The 16,447-nt window shown below is 48.4% G+C and overlaps 7 protein-coding genes across 7 annotated transcripts; 4 read left to right on the top strand and 3 right to left on the bottom strand.

Moving 5' to 3' along the window:
* Window positions 1-414: 414 nt before the first annotated feature.
* On the top strand, window positions 415-1,693 carry UA08_06701 (hypothetical protein; the record flags this gene model as incomplete). The annotated part of the gene is made up of 4 exons (XM_020269007.1): window positions 415-581; window positions 652-971; window positions 1,221-1,415; window positions 1,446-1,693. 4 exons carry the CDS (start codon window positions 415-417, stop codon window positions 1,691-1,693), a joined length of 930 nt encoding a protein of 309 aa, XP_020118237.1.
* A 314-nt stretch (window positions 1,694-2,007) lies between these two features.
* On the bottom strand, window positions 2,008-2,667 carry UA08_06702 (hypothetical protein; the record flags this gene model as incomplete). The annotated part of the gene is made up of 3 exons (XM_020269008.1): window positions 2,008-2,134; window positions 2,184-2,292; window positions 2,358-2,667. The coding sequence occupies 3 exons, from the start codon at window positions 2,665-2,667 to the stop codon at window positions 2,008-2,010; spliced, it is 546 nt and encodes a 181-aa protein (XP_020118236.1).
* Window positions 2,668-3,470: 803 nt separating this feature from the next.
* On the bottom strand, window positions 3,471-5,013 carry UA08_06703 (hypothetical protein; the record flags this gene model as incomplete). The annotated part of the gene is made up of 3 exons (XM_020269010.1): window positions 3,471-4,773; window positions 4,832-4,911; window positions 4,963-5,013. The coding sequence occupies 3 exons, from the start codon at window positions 5,011-5,013 to the stop codon at window positions 3,471-3,473; spliced, it is 1,434 nt and encodes a 477-aa protein (XP_020118363.1).
* A 553-nt stretch (window positions 5,014-5,566) lies between these two features.
* UA08_06704 (hypothetical protein) lies at window positions 5,567-7,597 on the top strand (the record flags this gene model as incomplete). The annotated part of the gene is made up of 8 exons (XM_020269011.1): window positions 5,567-5,647; window positions 5,703-5,774; window positions 5,834-5,966; window positions 6,023-6,127; window positions 6,188-6,809; window positions 6,869-6,884; window positions 6,935-7,052; window positions 7,104-7,597. 8 exons carry the CDS (start codon window positions 5,567-5,569, stop codon window positions 7,595-7,597), a joined length of 1,641 nt encoding a protein of 546 aa, XP_020118360.1.
* Window positions 7,598-8,732: 1,135 nt separating this feature from the next.
* Window positions 8,733-10,077, bottom strand: UA08_06705 (hypothetical protein; the record flags this gene model as incomplete). Its single annotated transcript, XM_020269012.1, has 3 exons — window positions 8,733-9,428; window positions 9,517-9,957; window positions 10,033-10,077. The coding sequence occupies 3 exons, from the start codon at window positions 10,075-10,077 to the stop codon at window positions 8,733-8,735; spliced, it is 1,182 nt and encodes a 393-aa protein (XP_020118333.1).
* A 1,550-nt stretch (window positions 10,078-11,627) lies between these two features.
* UA08_06706 (hypothetical protein) lies at window positions 11,628-14,055 on the top strand (the record flags this gene model as incomplete). Its single annotated transcript, XM_020269013.1, has 2 exons — window positions 11,628-13,130; window positions 13,207-14,055. The coding sequence occupies 2 exons, from the start codon at window positions 11,628-11,630 to the stop codon at window positions 14,053-14,055; spliced, it is 2,352 nt and encodes a 783-aa protein (XP_020118231.1).
* Window positions 14,056-15,166: 1,111 nt separating this feature from the next.
* On the top strand, window positions 15,167-16,032 carry UA08_06707 (hypothetical protein; the record flags this gene model as incomplete). The annotated part of the gene is made up of 2 exons (XM_020269014.1): window positions 15,167-15,736; window positions 15,817-16,032. 2 exons carry the CDS (start codon window positions 15,167-15,169, stop codon window positions 16,030-16,032), a joined length of 786 nt encoding a protein of 261 aa, XP_020118123.1.
* Window positions 16,033-16,447: the final 415 nt, after the last annotated feature.

Genomic DNA, 16,447 nt, shown 5'->3' on the forward strand with positions numbered 1-16,447 from the left:
GATGGCCGGGGAATTGTATATGTGTGGCTTACTTAGGTAGCTTATGTACTGTGTATAAATTTACATTCATATCTGTGGAAGCTCCCATCCCGAGGCCGCTTGCTTTCCAGGGTGTGTAACGATAGACTTCTAGGCTTCAGCAAACAGCCTCATAGAACACTGGTATGGTAATAACTAAGCCTCAAAAAAAAAAAAAGTTGCTCTTGCGTATTTACTCTTAGACCGCCTGCGAGCTTGCCGGTTGAACCCTTGCCGAGCAACCGTGGTATTGCTGACTCTGCTGGTCAATGAACTGTTGGAATTGTCACAAAGTGCGATGCGCTGCAGCCCGGGGAGGAACAAGGCGTAGGTTACTGAACACAGGATTGTCTTTCTTATTTAACTTTGTGTGATAGGTGCTTCGCATTGCAAAGAATGAGGTTGAGCGACTCACCTACGGGTGGTTCGCGGTTAAAAAACCGCTCAGCTAAGGATATCAAGGATGGAGTGAAAGAATTTCTCGAGAATGTTGCTCCGTGGACAGAACTCAGAAAAGATCGGGTTGGAAATTATGCCCTGAAAAAGTTCCTTGGTGGTCTTCTGTATGATCATATACGGAATGAATTCCCCGGTGTACTGAAGGATATCGAGGAGCTTTCAGTGAATACTCAGAAAGAGCTGGGATTCTTTAGGACCGTCACGGCACACTACGGGAGATGAGAGGCGATTTCAGACGCGTCTTGTTACCGCATACCAACATGAGCTCGGAAATGCACTCAGCGGTAATTACAGCCCAGCTTTTGAACCAGATAGCCCGCTGAAACTTCGCATGCGTATCAGGAACTTGAATGATGAATTTGTGTTGGCTATGACGCGGACAGGACACACGAAAGTCTTCCGTGATGTCAATGGAACCCCCGATAGAATTTTTGTACGAGATAAAGACGTCCAGGAGGAAGAAGATATTTATGAGTGGATACGAGGGCTATATCGTATGTCTCTGTGGATCAGAGTTACCCGGGACGGTTAATCCAGGGGTCCTTGAGAACATGTTTCACTAGCAGTCTTCCAATTGGGGGAATATTGCCACGGAGTATTCGGGAAGAAAAAAAAAAAAGTAACCTCTGTTCGTGCATCCAACGAAGGACCGATTTACCGTCTCGTCCCTGATACTGGTATTAGAGAATAGCTCGGCCGTCGACTTCTGCATGGAGAAGAAGTTTCAACTACACATGCAGAAGAGCAGATATCGCAAATTCTCGACGATGAGAGGGGTGGTATTCTACAGACAGTCAACCACTATTTTGCAGACAACCTGACCGCTATCCGTCAACAACGTGTTAGCACGAGATTGGATTTTCCTGGATTCGTAAATGGTGCGAACTTCGACCTTGATGTAGTGTCGAAAGAAGTTTATCTCGGGAATGAAGACTTAGGTAGTTTATGATATCTATGACGTGCTAAAGCATATTACAAAGTCGCTCTCGGACGATTCAACGACAATATTGTTATTCAAGTGACCGAACGAATAATACTAGGGCCAGCAGGCGCCGTGAAGCTTTTCTCACCTGATTATGTTGGCGACCTTGAGGATAATGAACTGATTGGTATTGCTGGTGAAAGTTATGCTATCTTCTTGCTGAGAGGCGAATTGATGGCTAAATGCGAGAAATTCCGAGTGACACTGGAAGTTGCCAAGAGAGAAGCTATATAGTTAGTTTCTCATCTTCACAGTGCGCAACATCAGGAAGGATAAGGTTGCTGAGAGTGGTTTATTCAGACACTATTCAAGATTGCAACCCTTCTTAGTTTTCTGATAGACACGCCTAGAATTTCGATGTTTACGTAAATATTGTGTTGCAAATTGGTCTCAAGCCTCTTTGTCAGTAGATAAGGTTCCAAACGTAAGGGCGTTAAATTATAAACTTTTAAACTACTGATGAGTGCACTGAACTCATAGCTTAATAGAAACATTTTATTTGACCCCATAAATTAAGGTAAGGACCGTGCTAGGCTGCAATATTAACACTAAACTTGATGAAGTTTGCCTGATTTGATATCATAAACAAACCCCGTAGCGCTGTCTGCTAGTTCCTTGCGTATGAAAGGCGTCGTTTCCAGCCACGCCAGGTCATCTCTTACGCTCTGTTCAATGCTACGCATGGTGTTAGTTTGACTGATAGAAAGATATGGGATTAGAATACCTCGTAGACACGGCACCGAAGTCCATCTCGGCGATCTCGCGGCTTTCTGGAAGTCTCTTCCGAAGGCCTTGTCTGATCATGTCATTTGTGAAAACAGTAGAACCGCAGTCTAAAATAATCTTAGCGTCTCGCTCACCACGCGTAAGAAATGGAATATTTCTAAAAAGTGCATACCAGTGTGATGCACAACGATGAGCTGCTCAAGACCGCTGTTCTTGAAAAACTCAATCAGGAAGGTGTCCAGAGTCGCAATGTCCTTCCAGCAAGACTGTGGATGACCGGCTATGTTGCGAAAAACAAGAGCTTCCATGGGGTTAAGTCTGAAGTACTTCTCAGGAGTGACGCGGGGGTCAACGCAGCTGATTATTACTACCCTGGGTGGACCAATACCCGCTTCGGCATTCTCTTTGAAGGATAACGCTGGTATGTGCGTTGTTAAGGTCTTGTTGTTGCGGCCAACAAGTTCTGCAACGGTGGGTGGCATTTTAGGACAAGGCTGATGTAGAAATAAGTGAGATGCTTGATATGATCACGTTTGTTGAGATCCCTCACCTGAACAGTAATGTAGTTGGTGATTATGTCCTTCTCTGTAGAGGCTAGCAAGCTGAGAGCATGCACAGTCTTGTTATTATGGTTCTTAATGGTTACAACACAAGAATGCCCATGATACTCCGTATAATGCTGAGGTAGGTATACATATAGATCGGATCGCCGCTAATGCAATGATGCCATCATGTGGAGAAAGTGTGGGGTATGGTTTGACTGACCAGCGGAATTCGGGGAATTCGGGGTCCCCTCAATAATATAGATGCGACGTCCAACAATAAAGGTTGTATGACTAAAACTGCATAGGCAACGTGAAAGTCACGGACAATCGGGGATATCCACCCTGGCAATAAGATCGGCCGTCCGAATTCAAAGGGAACATCTATTTGGCCACCCAGATTTCAGGCAATCAGGAGGCAAGAATTGGTGAGACAGTAAATTCAGAAGCCACTATGTATCAGGGCTTGAAATAGTTCCCGAATTTACGCCACGATAGGCCTTTAAGTATGAGAAGTACTTCTATCCCGTATGCATACAACCTCGAGATTGTTACCATTCTGCATTTACTAAATACATGGGAAGGCTCTTCAAACTATGATAATGGCGTTAATACAGTAAGCAAAGTGTAACTGTAGCTAAAGTACTAAATACATGCTAATAATTTCGTCGATAGAAGTGATATGAAGTACCTAATTCAACCAAACAAAACGCCGGCATAAAATAACGTCAACTCGTCCAATCCTAGTAGTCGAATCGGTCAGGCATAAGTGTTGGAGCCACAAGCGTCCACAAATAGATCGCATAGCAAACCCATGCACTAATGATCTTGACCCAAGAAGCCCAGTAGGTTCGACCGACTGGTGCAAAATTGCCTTCAGTCTCTGGGTCCAACCTCTGCGTAAGTAGAGTAGCTACCCATGTTGTAGCCAGGAAGAAGATGATGTGGAATAAAGAGTAGTTATATTGGGTTGACCCGCGCTCATCATCCTTGACATCATAGTCTTCGTCTTCATCATCACTCTCATCCAAAGCACTGGCAGGAAGACTGCCGCTTTCAACAGCAGCACGGAGGGCCTCCGCTCTCATTTCACGTCGAGCCGTGGGTTGAGTAGTCACAAGGCCATGCTCATCTGCGTCTGTTCCAAGTGCAGAATAGTTGTGTCCACCCTTGGATCCAAGGGCAATCCCCTGCGTAGCAGCGCGAGTAGTGGTATAAGCAATCGTAGCCATGGTGACGATTGCACCGAGGACAATGCTGGCGTTCCTGGTGCCACGAGCACGGAGAAGAGGGTTGCATTGGTGATCATCAGGTTCCATAGACACGGCAGACATTGTCAAGTAGGTGCAATATACGGTAACCATGGCAGCCTGCGCCAAACCGGCCCGAGAATTATATTCTTGGATTGCGGGCTGCACCGAGATAAAGGAAATGATCAAGAAGACGACCAAATTGACGGTAATCGCAGCCTGGTTCATTGAGCAACCACTCTTGGCGAAGAAAACATACATCAGAATTGTCATGACGATCGATGAAATATACATTCCCATGGTAGAGCCGATCAGCAACCCCCGCCAAAGGCGAGAGTCGCTATCTTCAATTTTTTCCAGACAGAGCTCGGCCCATGAGTGAGCAAGGTCGACAAGCAGGACGAGGCCAAGAAGTAGGAATAACATGGCAGCAACGAAAGCGATGTAGTGGCCGTAGACAAAGAAGAAGGATTCCGGGATGAAGAATGACATGACGACGAAGCCAATCCAGACAAGTATTTTTGGACCCCAAAAACCATTCTGTAAGGCGGCCCTGCTGTCTTTGGAAGACCTCACACCGAGAAGTAGCAAAGCGAGAATCAGGTGGAAGAGGCCAAGACCGAAGTTGATGCGATGGACGGCGACCCAGCCATGACACTCTTTCCCGTCGCATCGAATCTTCATATAATCCATTGTAAGGTGCTCTAGCTTTTCTAGAGCCCACGGCGTGAGCATAATCCACGAGACAATCGAGTTAAGGAGTAGGATTACGGCATAAGCGATTCTCGTTGCCATGCTATAATTCACATGCGACATTAGCATCAACCCATAACCTCCATGACGTTCACACATACCTGCTCTGAAACTTGCCGCAAGCGCTGCATACAGCAGAGCATGTCGCTGCGCCACAGCATGAAGCCGCGACAGAAAATATCTAAACGAGTCAGCACTGCAGCGACAAGACAGAGACGGGCAAATGACGTACGGTGCCGGCGCTGGGCAAAGCCAGCATCGGAATTGAAAGAAGCGCGCCCATGATGAGGACCTATTTCTGTCTTGAGTGTTGCCGTATGTGAGGGTTCACAACTAGTGCGCTTCCCTATTTGATATGTTGCGTGCTTGCACTGCCGACGGGCTGTTGATGTTTGCCTCCGGATGCCTCGCTGCTCTCCGAAGCTTGGAGGAGCCCATAGTCACGTGCCTTATTAGGTAAGCGAGCCGTTGACCTATCAGCGGCCGGGCACGTCGGAGATAACTCCGCGTAATGCGATGCGACTCATTGGAATATCACCACCTAATTGTTAAAAATTCCGTTCTTTTTGTTTGTTTTGCTTCTGCTTCTCTTTCTGTCTCTTTCTCTTCGTTTATTGCTGTCCCTCTTGGTCGATCGCTGAATTGTGCTCTCTTTACAGGGCATCGGACACCTTTCCATCCCTTATCATTATTATCAGCGATCAGTAAACGACGCCGTCGTCATCCTAGTCAACGACCGCACGAATCCTCCTCTTGGGGCCGTCGAAAAGCAATCCGCATGATCATACACATTGGGCACGCGGACAAGCTCATCTGTTCCACCCCTTGATGTCACCATGGTTTTCGGATCGTTGAAAACGCAGAGATTCATTTCGCTTGTCGCTGCGACGTTGGTTGCGCTTGCAAGTGGGACAAACGTAGGTGTCAACAACCTACATATCCTGTGATGTCCGCTGAACCAACACAACATAGTATGCATACTCAGCATGGGCGCCTCAATTTGCCGAACGCCTGGTGCTATCTTCGAAACAGATCAATATGATTGTACGTGTGAATCTGCTGGGATCGACCTGAGGTTATCATGCCCGCTAATGATGGGAAAGGGTATTGCGGGAAACATTGGCTTATACTGCTCGGGAGTTTTTACGGGTTATTTGACTGATACAAGGGGTCCTATAATCACTTTACCAATGGGAGTCGCCGCACTTATACTAGGATACTATCCTCTTTACCTTGGTATGCTTGGCTCTCCTCTAGCGTCTGAAGCTTGAGCTAAATCGATGATTGTCAAGCGTATCAACATGGGCCAAACTATCTTTCGCTTGGCTCCTTGTGTTTTTTCGCATGGCTTACCGGTCTGGGAGGCTCTGCTGCATTTTCTGCAGCCATCAAAGCCGGTAGGTATTTGAGCTTTCAGCCAACGAACGAATATCGCGATGCTAATTAAACCATCACAGCGGCTAGCAACTTCCCGAACAAACGTGGGACAGCCACGGCGTTTCCCCTTGCTGCTCTTGGACTCAGCGCCTTTTTCTTTTCGAGCATGGCATCTGTTTTATTCCGCAGCCAAGTCGGTCCGTTTCTGCTATTATTAGCCGATGGAACATCACTCATGGTCTTAATTTCTGGACTGTTCCTTCGGATCATTCCTCCAGAAAAGGACTATAAGGCTGTACCAGGACGTGACGCTGAAGATGGCTCTCGATTTATCATCGAGCAACCCCAAGAAATAGGTAGGCAAAGAACAAATTCCGCCTCATCACCCTTACCTTCATCATCAGCACAGCCCCTTTTGACCGACATCACGGCATCTGCACGGTTACATCGCACCAGTGCAGAGCTTGAGGAGGCATTGGATGCGGACGAAGTCTCGTCTCTGGTTTCCAAGCCAGAGTCCCTGCAATACCCTCATGACCATGATGGTCATGTCATACAGTCTCATCAGAGTGAGCAAGAAATTGGCGAAAATGACTCACACTATCCAGATATCAGAGGGTTTGCTCTCCTATGGAAACGCGAGTTCTGGCAGCAATTCGTTATGATGGCACTGCTGTCGGGCATTGGATTGATGACTATCAAGTGAGTCTTGTATACCCTTCAACTCTGAAATCAGTGTGATTAAGCTAACATTCCTTAAGCAATATTGGCAATGATGTAAATATACCCATGAACATATCTTCACTTATTTTTCTGACTTTGAATAGACAAAAGCGCTGTGGAAATATTACGACGATAGTGCAGACTCTCAATTTATTCTGCGCCACCAAGTCCTGCATGTCTCATTACTGTCTTTCGGCAGTTTCCTTGGTAGACTATCGAGTGGTAAGACACGCGATCTTCATGCTATACACACCTATTCTGACCGAAATCTAGGTGTTGGCTCCGACTTTCTCGTCCTTAGACTCGATATGTCTCGCTTCTGGTGCATATTTCTCTCGTCTACAGTCTTTACAATCACCCAAATAGCCGGCACATCCATCTCCAACCCAAATCACCTTTACATACTCTCATCCCTAACAGGACTAGCGTATGGCTTCCTATTTGGGGTCTTCCCATCTGTCGTCGCGCACACATTCGGCATTTCCGGCCTAAGTCAGAACTGGGGCGTAATGAGTTTGGCACCTGTGCTTAGTGGCAATATCTTCAATTTGCTTTATGGTGCAATTTATGACCAACACAGCGTTGTTGGACCACAGGGACAGAGGGACTGCACTGAGGGGTTGCAGTGCTACCAGTCTGCCTATTATGTGACTTTTTTCAGCGGACTTACCGGAATGGCAGTCTCGCTGTATGCTATTTGGCAAGAAAGGCAAATTCATGGTAAAGCAGGGCGTCGTAAGAGCGAAGTACATGAAAGACTGGCCTAGCCTGAGTGCCGAAAGCAGAAAACAGAATTGGGAGAGGGATGGTTCCCTCTTTATCCGTGATTTTATTGACGCACCTTTTGGTTTTATAGCAATTGATTTCCTGTCTTGGTAATGACGCAGGCGTCTCTATGTATTGACCTTGTTGGTGTCTTGTTCTTTCTGTTCTGTCATTAGATTTCGTTGCACATATAGTTATATTTACACGCAGAATCCATATTATGATAGAGTATAGCGTGACCCGGCCGGAACCACGGTCATTGAATGCATATTTAGAAAAATATGCCCAGGCGTTATAGTATTACACTACATAGACAGCAATTAAGTAGTTAGGTCGTCTCAAAAAAACATAAAGCGAGTAACAAAAGCAGAGAAACAAGAACAGGAGGAAACAAGCCAAGGTTTAAATAGACAACATAGACATACATTTTTGTATAATAAAATTTTCTGGGGATGAGAATGGAAGACGCATTCATCATAACGATGAAAAGCGCGAGAGAATATAGTAAGGAGATGTCGTGAAGTGAAAAGAGAAGACACATGATTAAAAACAGTATATACACTCCAGGCCCACACAGATATAGAAACTCTGGACCCCAAGCGTAGATCAACCAGAAAAGAAAAAAAGTAAAATAAAAACAAAGGATTAATCGAGATACAGTCCCCATTGCTGATCCCTAAACCGCCCGTACCGATCTATATTCATAAGAGAACCGTAGCCAAACAACAAGGCAAAAATGGAATTTGCAAGGCAGATAGATATTAGAAGCAATAACCTTGATATATGGATACGCAAAACAGATAGTTGCAGCTTTTTGTTCCCCTTTCCCATAGTCGCGCCTTTTTCTTTTTTTCCAATTCTTTCTTTCTTTTATGTTTCCTTTCATTTGCCGCCCAATCCGTCTGGTTCGATATCACAGTTCAGCCACTAGAGCTGATAGATTGACAGGTCGGAATGTGGGAGAAACAGGAAAATGAAACAGCAAGCAACGAAATTTTTCTTCCTTTTTCAATGTCTTCACCAAGAGGCGAATTTAATCATGGGGGTATCAAGGATATAAAAGAGGGTTCAAAGGAAAAGACGCAGATATATCTCGAGCGATTGATATAATAAAAGCGAGCAAGCATTTTCAATCCCTCATACAGCCTTCGGAGACTTGGCAGAGTTTACTGCCTCATAATCAACTACGTCTGATAAGCGGATCTTCTTCATGGCAGGTTCGCTCGAACCATTTCCCTGCAGCGAAACAGATCCCGAGTGCTCTGCAGCTTGCTCCAGTTCGCTAATACGGCGTTGGAGTTCTTCTTCACGGCGCTGAGATTCCTCGAGAGATCGACGCAGCCGCGCCTCTGAGTCGCGTGCAATCATCTCGGAACGACGCGCGGTCGCATCACTCTGTTCTAATTCGGCAACACGGCCGCGAAAGAGTCCGTTGATCACTTCGAGCTCACTAACACGAGTCTTGAGAGAGGTATTTGCAGCAAGTAGTGCCTCATAAGTCTGGGGAGCCTCCAGGTGACGGTCCACCATGGAGGACGTGGAGCCTGGCGATGGTTGACGGAGCTGCAAAGCCGGGAGAGTGTTGGCCGAGTTGAAGCCCTGATCGCCCAGAGTTACACTGTCAAACATGTGTTGTGGGGCAATATTGGAATTGTGTTGTGGAAGAGACGACATTCCAGGTGTATCTGTTCGCGACACGGGCGAATTTGAGCGATCCGAATGACCCGGAGACATCTTTCTAGACGGGCGGCGATACGGATGCGTCCCAAGAGGTGGCGTTCCAGCCTCTGATCTCGACGCAGACAATCCATTGACATCCAACGCGCCTCCAGACTGCAATGCGACACGTGTTAGCAAGCCCGCCTGGCGTGGAAGGGACCATCATCACGGCCGCGGAAAAATTCTTCTCGGCATGACGTACCTTGCGTTTCGGGGCCTGGCCAGCAGTTTTCACCCGGTTGCGACTCTTGATGACATCGGTTTTCAAGCTGATCGGGCGCGGCCGACCATGGAGTTTCAGAAAGAGGCCACAGGCATTGCAGAGGACGGAGCCCAGCTCGTCTCGGCGCCACAGGGGGGTGGTCGAGGTGCCGCAATTCTGGCACACGGGCTGCAATTGAGGGCGTTTCTGGTCAGCAAAGGTGGAAGCCATTTGAGAGAACATGGGCGAATGATGCGGTGGAAGGGGGGGGAGGGGGGAAGCAGAGGAGCGAGGAGGCAGAGGAAGATAGAAGAGGGCAGGATGATAAAGGGCGATAGACGATACGGTGGGAGTGCGCGGCAGATAAGATTGGGCGAGATAAGGGAGAGCACGGGAAACGAGGGCCGAGGGGGCTCTCGCTGCCAAGACGCCAGCCGCCCGCTGATAACAGCCAAAAAAGAAAAAAATTATGAAAAAATAAAAATTGCACGCGCGCGTCAAGCGAAATTCACCTACCGGCGTGTTGCCCTGGCCTCCGGTCGTAGCTGCAGGCGAGGACATGGCGTACGACATGCTCAGGCTGAGCACATTATTATTACTATTGTTGGGAGCGTTGCTGTTGGTGCTGGAGGAAGATCTGCTGATAGATAGCGCGCTGATTAGAGCCGGACGCTAACTGCGAAGAGCGGCCGGGTGCCTTAAAAACATGGCTCCCCGCTCGTCCTCAGGGGATGCCATTGCAACGGCATTCCTGGGCGCGGCCTTGGGAATTCACATCACATACCTGAGATCTGAGGTCGGCGCAATTGCTACCGATGCCAATGCTGATAACCCGGGCAGCGAAGTAGAGCCCGACGCTGATCGAGGGAAACCGATGCCCTCCGGCCGCAAATCGAGCGCCGAAGGAGGTGGCAGCGTAGTCGGCGGTGGTGTGGACTCGGGATTGGGGATCGAGTGGACAATTTCCGCAGCAGAAGGAAGCTGAGGGGTCCTTCTGCCGTCCGCTGGCAGAGACGTGCTGTAGCTTGCTAGATCGCGCGACGAGGGATCGGGTGACGGTGGTGACCGGAGTGCGGGATCAATGGGCGATGCCCTGAACAGTATGGGAGCCACCGTGGATGCCGTTTTGATGGTAGATCGAGACCAGAAGAGGTCCCGGACAACGCGGATGGAGACGGGGGCACGCCGAGGTCGAGATGGAAGAGACGAGGTCTACGTGAGGCACGACTCGGGGGCTGATAATCCGGCAAGGCTCGTGTGTAATTACTGGCGCCGCAAACAATGCGTATGTAAATGCAAAGACGTGGTATTCGTAGGGCAATCGCTTGGAAAAGTCAACAAGATATGTCCGGTTCGTCACGAAGGAGAGCCGTTGGATAAGGAAAGGAAACCGTGGGACACAAAGAGCGACGAAATTCCGCGAAAGAAAATGAATGGCACAGGCCCGTTGGCTGCAGAGTTCATTAATGAGAGACTGAGAGTATCTGGATTAGCAAAAAGAGCGACTGTGATCGTGCAATGGTTGAATGGGTGATGACAAGAGATTGATTTCTGGAGGCCGAGCGAGAGAGATGACTGTAAATGTGCTGTATCGTCGGTACGATACAGGCGCTGCTCAGCCAATCCGGCGCGGCAGAGCCGGTATGTTACGGGGCTCATGTGCTATGCAGGAGGCGCTGGTACGGCGTATTACGGCGCAGGCGATACCGGGTCCCGATAAGACGGCAGCAGACAGCGGAATACGGGAGCGATACCGCCGTAGATTACGCCTGCTGCACAATCCAGCTCGTGCCGTATGTAACGCTGTAACACTCCGTCACGTCCGGCCCAGTTGGCCTCTTCTTGCCGTGCAAGGGGCGGTCTCCTTTCTTCCTCATCTGCCAGCGTCGCGATTGCTCTGCGATGCTTGAGGAATCGACTATCTTTTGTACAACTACGACTACCATTTTTAATTCTAGACTGCTTTATTTTGCCTTTCTTTTCCGCTATTTCAATTCGTTCATTGTTCGCTTGTATATTGTGCGACCCCCTTTCTTCTTTTGCCCGCCTCACTTACGACCACCTCTGCTCATATTCCACCCACGCCTTCATTCATTTCGCACGAACCCACCATGCCTAAACGTCCAGCCGCGTCGGGTTATGCGCGGCTTGCCCAGGCCGAAGACGATGAAAGAGACTACTACGATGAATCGGACGAGGAAGGAGGCCTCTATGGCGCTCCGCGCACGATATCCTCGCCGACGCAATTTGCCCCCATCAGCGCTCGAGCTCAGATGCAGCCGCCCGGCTCATCGACACCACCTGAATATCGACGCAGAAATAGCGGCCCTGCGCGCCGTCGAAAACGCAGCAACTCGTCCGGTGTTGACATCAAAGCCATCAACGCCCGCTTGGAACGATGGGCCGAGGAAATAGCTTCGAGATTCAAGATCAGCAAAGGACCCGGAAGGTCGTTACAAGATGAGAAACTCGAAATCCATCACACCGTTTTCCGTCCCCCAAATGGTGTTCAGCCATATACTGCCGAGGAGTTGGATACCGATGAATACGAGTCTGAACAGAAACAAAAACGCGTCCAGTTTGAGGATATTGTCGAAAGTGTTCGTACCGCAATCGAGCTCGGCGTACACCCCAAGATGATATCGAAGGGAAGTTCTGGTAGTTACTTTGCTCGAAACGCGGAAGGCAAGGTAGTCGGTGTCTTTAAGCCAAAGGATGAAGAGCCCTACGCTTCCAGGAATCCTAAGTGGACAAAGTGGCTGCATAGGAACCTCTTCCCTTGTTGTTTTGGCAGAGCATGTCTTATCCCAAATCTGTCCTACGTTTCCGAAGCAGCTGCATCGGTTTTGGATGCACGACTGCGTACGAATATTGTCCCATACACAGACGTTGTTTGGATGTCTTCCAAATCGTTTCACTATGATTTCTGGGAACGAAGAAAGGCTTGGAGTGGCCGGAGACCATTACCTCCAAAGCCTGGGAGCTTTCAAGTATTTTTAAAAGGCTACAAGGATGCCACTATATTTTTACGAGAACATCCTTGGCCCGACCAGGCAAACTCTGGATTTAACACCGACGATGCCCCAAAGCGAAAGAAACGACCATGGAACGAGGCCTGCCGGCCATCTGGCATTCATTCTGATGACGAAGATGAAGAAGACTACGATGTAGACAACGTGCGCACTCCGTCTCCGCAGAGCGAGGGATCAGAAGAACGATTCTATTGGAGTGAAAATTTGAAACAGTCGTTCCGAGAAGAATTGGAGAAATTGGTCATTCTGGATTATATCATGCGAAACACCGACCGCGGATTGGATAATTGGATGATCAGGGTAGATTGGAAGACTGAAGAGGTTTCCATCGTCGCGGAGCCTCCCAAGCCAAACGGTGTCGCTGATGATGAATCCGAGCCCGCTCAGCCTGCTCGTACCGTCCCATTAAATTCAGACCGTCAAAATGCGAATTTAACGGCACCACTCCCTTATCGACGACATGAAGCTATGGTTGCCACGAGCCGCACTGGGACTCCTTCCAATGTGTTGGAAAAGCACGCAACCATCAGTGTTGGTGCCATTGACAACAGTCTGTCATGGCCATGGAAACACCCGGATGCTGTGAGTACACGATATTTCGTTTTGCTGTTTCATTTCAATCCAACGTATATATTCTATTTACTAACATCTGAGGCAGTGGCGAAGTTTTCCTTTCGGTTGGCTGTTCCTTCCTGTTTCGCTTATCGGGCAGCCCTTCTCGCAGAAAACCCGGGATCATTTTCTCCCCCTACTCACGTCAACTGCGTGGTGGAGCGGCACTCAGGCTGCATTACGACGAGTCTTCATTGAGGATTCCGATTTCAAAGAGAGCATGTTCGCCAAACAAATGGCGGTTATGAAAGGCCAAGCTTGGAATGTTGTCGAGACGCTCAAGCAGCCCGACCACGGTCCTTTGGAACTCACTCGTCGTACCCGAGTTTGCGTCTGGGATGACCTCGTAGATGTCCCGGTCGCAATCCCCATGCGGGGTCCATCTACCGAGGCTCAGAGGCAGCGTATGCAGGCTTCCATGCGAGAAGAGGGCGAGCAGGAAATGGACATCAGTGCTGCTCCAGGCCGCGATCAAGATCTTTTGCCCTTGGGTTCTCCGGCAAGTGATCTTCCCAATCCTAACAGGTTTGAATTGGCCCGTGATGGAAGGTCTGCTGAGCTCGGGGATGGAGCCCTTGACATTGGCTACGATCGCTTTGATATCGCAGATGATGGCAGGGATTTGGCCACGAGTTGGGCCGCTCCGTCCTCTTATCGATCTCGCAATTACAAAGAAGCCACACATAATGGAAGGTTAGAACGCTCAGCCAGACACGCGCGGTACAACTCGTTGTCAAATCGACGAGGTAGCAATTCATGGGCCTTTGCTGGGGACGACCTTGAAGGCGACCTAGGCTATGCAGCCGCGGAGGAAATGGAAGGCCACGAACGAAAAGTCATTGTTGAACGGCTTGAAACGGTCAAGAGCAAAAATCCTATCTTCACATGGTGTTAATATTTTTTCTTTCTTTCGGATGGCGAGTTTCCCTCTTTTCATGCTTTTCCTTCTTCATACGGATATTCTTTCTTTTAATGCGATTGAGCGAGGCCCTTTTTACGCAATGATGCTATAAACGAAGCATTTGGCTTCGGTGGTTGGAGTGTGTTCAGAATCTGTGGGCTCAAAAATGGCATATGACTGTTGTATATAGACGCTGTTTACTTTTCTTCTTTGCATGTGGCCCAGCCATCGCACTGTAATATAATTAATATAGTTCACAAGTTGTACGACCGACCGTCTGAATAGCAAATGATCAAACAACGATCTTGGAAATATTTATTTCCTAGGTGCACACGCTAGCCCTGATCTACCTCCGGGGCTGACTTCCAATGCTTAACTAGTTAGTGCTTTGTTCCCTCGTATTCATGCATAACGATGTTGTTATCAAGTGCAATAAATTAGGCGAATATAGTCATGCTGCTGATCTACCTAATGGGGCGATGCCCCCATTCTCAGCCAGATCGTTGTTGAGCCGAGAGTGTATGTACACACTGGATATCGTCACGTTGATGGGATAGGCACCTATTTCCAAGCCTTATATACCTGGCCTACCTAGGCCCCCCCCCCCCCCCCCCCCCCCCCTTTTTTTTTTTTTCCGGGTACTCCGAGTTATTGCTTGATGTCATTTCTAAGGTTATCATATCATACACACTACAAGCTAGCGCATGGGGGCCAAGAACTAAGTACGAGCAAGCTGCAAGTGACTAGGCCCTACTACCAGTTATGGTATACATAGGAATCCCGTTGCAGGACTACTGCGTAAATAACCTTCAAAAAAAGGAAATTGCAAAGATAGACGCCGATTTTATCTGATTAGATACTGAATTGTTGGTTTATTTTAAAACAAAAAATACTAGTGCCAAACAGGGCACACTGATTGATTGGTTGATTGGTATACTTGCATGGGAGGGTAGATAGTAGACACTGATAATCCTTTATTAGAGAGTCTAAGTTAGCTGCTTGGCTGCAGGCGATTATTCAGCAAATGTTGGTTTCATTAACTACATAGTTGGCGTACAGAATCCTCATATCTCTCACACCGAGAATCTTGCCCAGTATTTACAGAATGGCAGCAGACGAAGAGCTTCAATATACCCCCCTTCGCACCCAAGAAAATCAAGATGATGACAAGGCTTCGGAGAGTCATTTCCAGTATGACCACCGAAGAAAATCCTTCCCCTGGACCTACGCGGTAATCATCCTCCTCGCCATCTCGAACATCGTATCCATCGGACTATCCGTCCGGCAGCACACGCATGCAGAAGAAGAAGAAGCCTCGGCGCCAGCGAATCTCCCCATCCCTCCAGAAATCGGCATAGATCACAAGCCGTTCTGGTGGAACACACAATACAGCAGCACCAATAGCACACTGCAAGACGAGCTCTGGGACTCGATTGTGTGGACCCATGGAATGATAGCAAGGGACCGAGGATGGGCTCAATCCCAGAATTGGCCGGACACAATGCGTCTGCCAGGCGATGAGAGCAAAGGCGTTTGGCTGCTGGAAGGGTACCATGAGATTCATTGCTTGCGGCTGATCAGGGAATATTGGAAGAAAAGCACGACGGATCCTTCCTTCGACGTGCAGCCAAGCAGAGCAGCACATGTTGCGCATTGCTTCGATGCGTTGTTCCAGGTACGGCCAGATTGCCAGGTCCCCAAAGCTTCGGGTCATGGTGCATTAAGTTAATGTTGAGTTGAATTTGCTTTTGATAGGTTATTCTATGTCACGCAGACGCCACGCCCTTGGATGTAACCGGAGGGACTGTTGTAGGCAATGCCGAGCTACGGAAATGTCGCGACTGGGGGCAACTTAGGGCTTATGCCACCGAGAACTCCGCCTGTTATAAGGAGATGCCCGGTGCTGCTTTCGAGGACTACTTCGGGCATTGTGATGATGGAGATGGCATAAGAGATCTGAGGCCGCGGTGAAACCGAAGGTAGTACCTCGGGCTCCAACTTTCCTGGGAAGCATTTGGTGGCTCCCAATTGTATAACGTTGAATACCTTGTGAACTACGCAGACAGGCATTCCTAGAACTAGCGCATTACCTTAGTTAACTTTCGTCTGTAACTAGGAGCTAACCCAGATATTCAACGCTGCGTCTGAATTGATATCCGCATCTACTGTTCCTTACTTCTGCATGGCGGTGGGAACATCTGTATGATCTTGCCTCTTTTTTAGAACAACGCTCCCTAGGTGTAACAACAGCCAGGGGTACGCTTTTGCCATCCGACCAAGCAATTCAATGAAAAGTGCCAATGATGCCCACGCCTAGTATATAATATGCAGGTTGGGGTTTCTCTTTCTTATACTGCAATAGTCAGAGGGGCGACGATGAAGAGGG

This window comes from Talaromyces atroroseus (assembly GCF_001907595.1).
Source record: "Talaromyces atroroseus strain IBT 11181 chromosome Unknown scaffold_9, whole genome shotgun sequence".
NCBI lineage: Eukaryota > Fungi > Ascomycota > Eurotiomycetes > Eurotiales > Trichocomaceae > Talaromyces > Talaromyces atroroseus.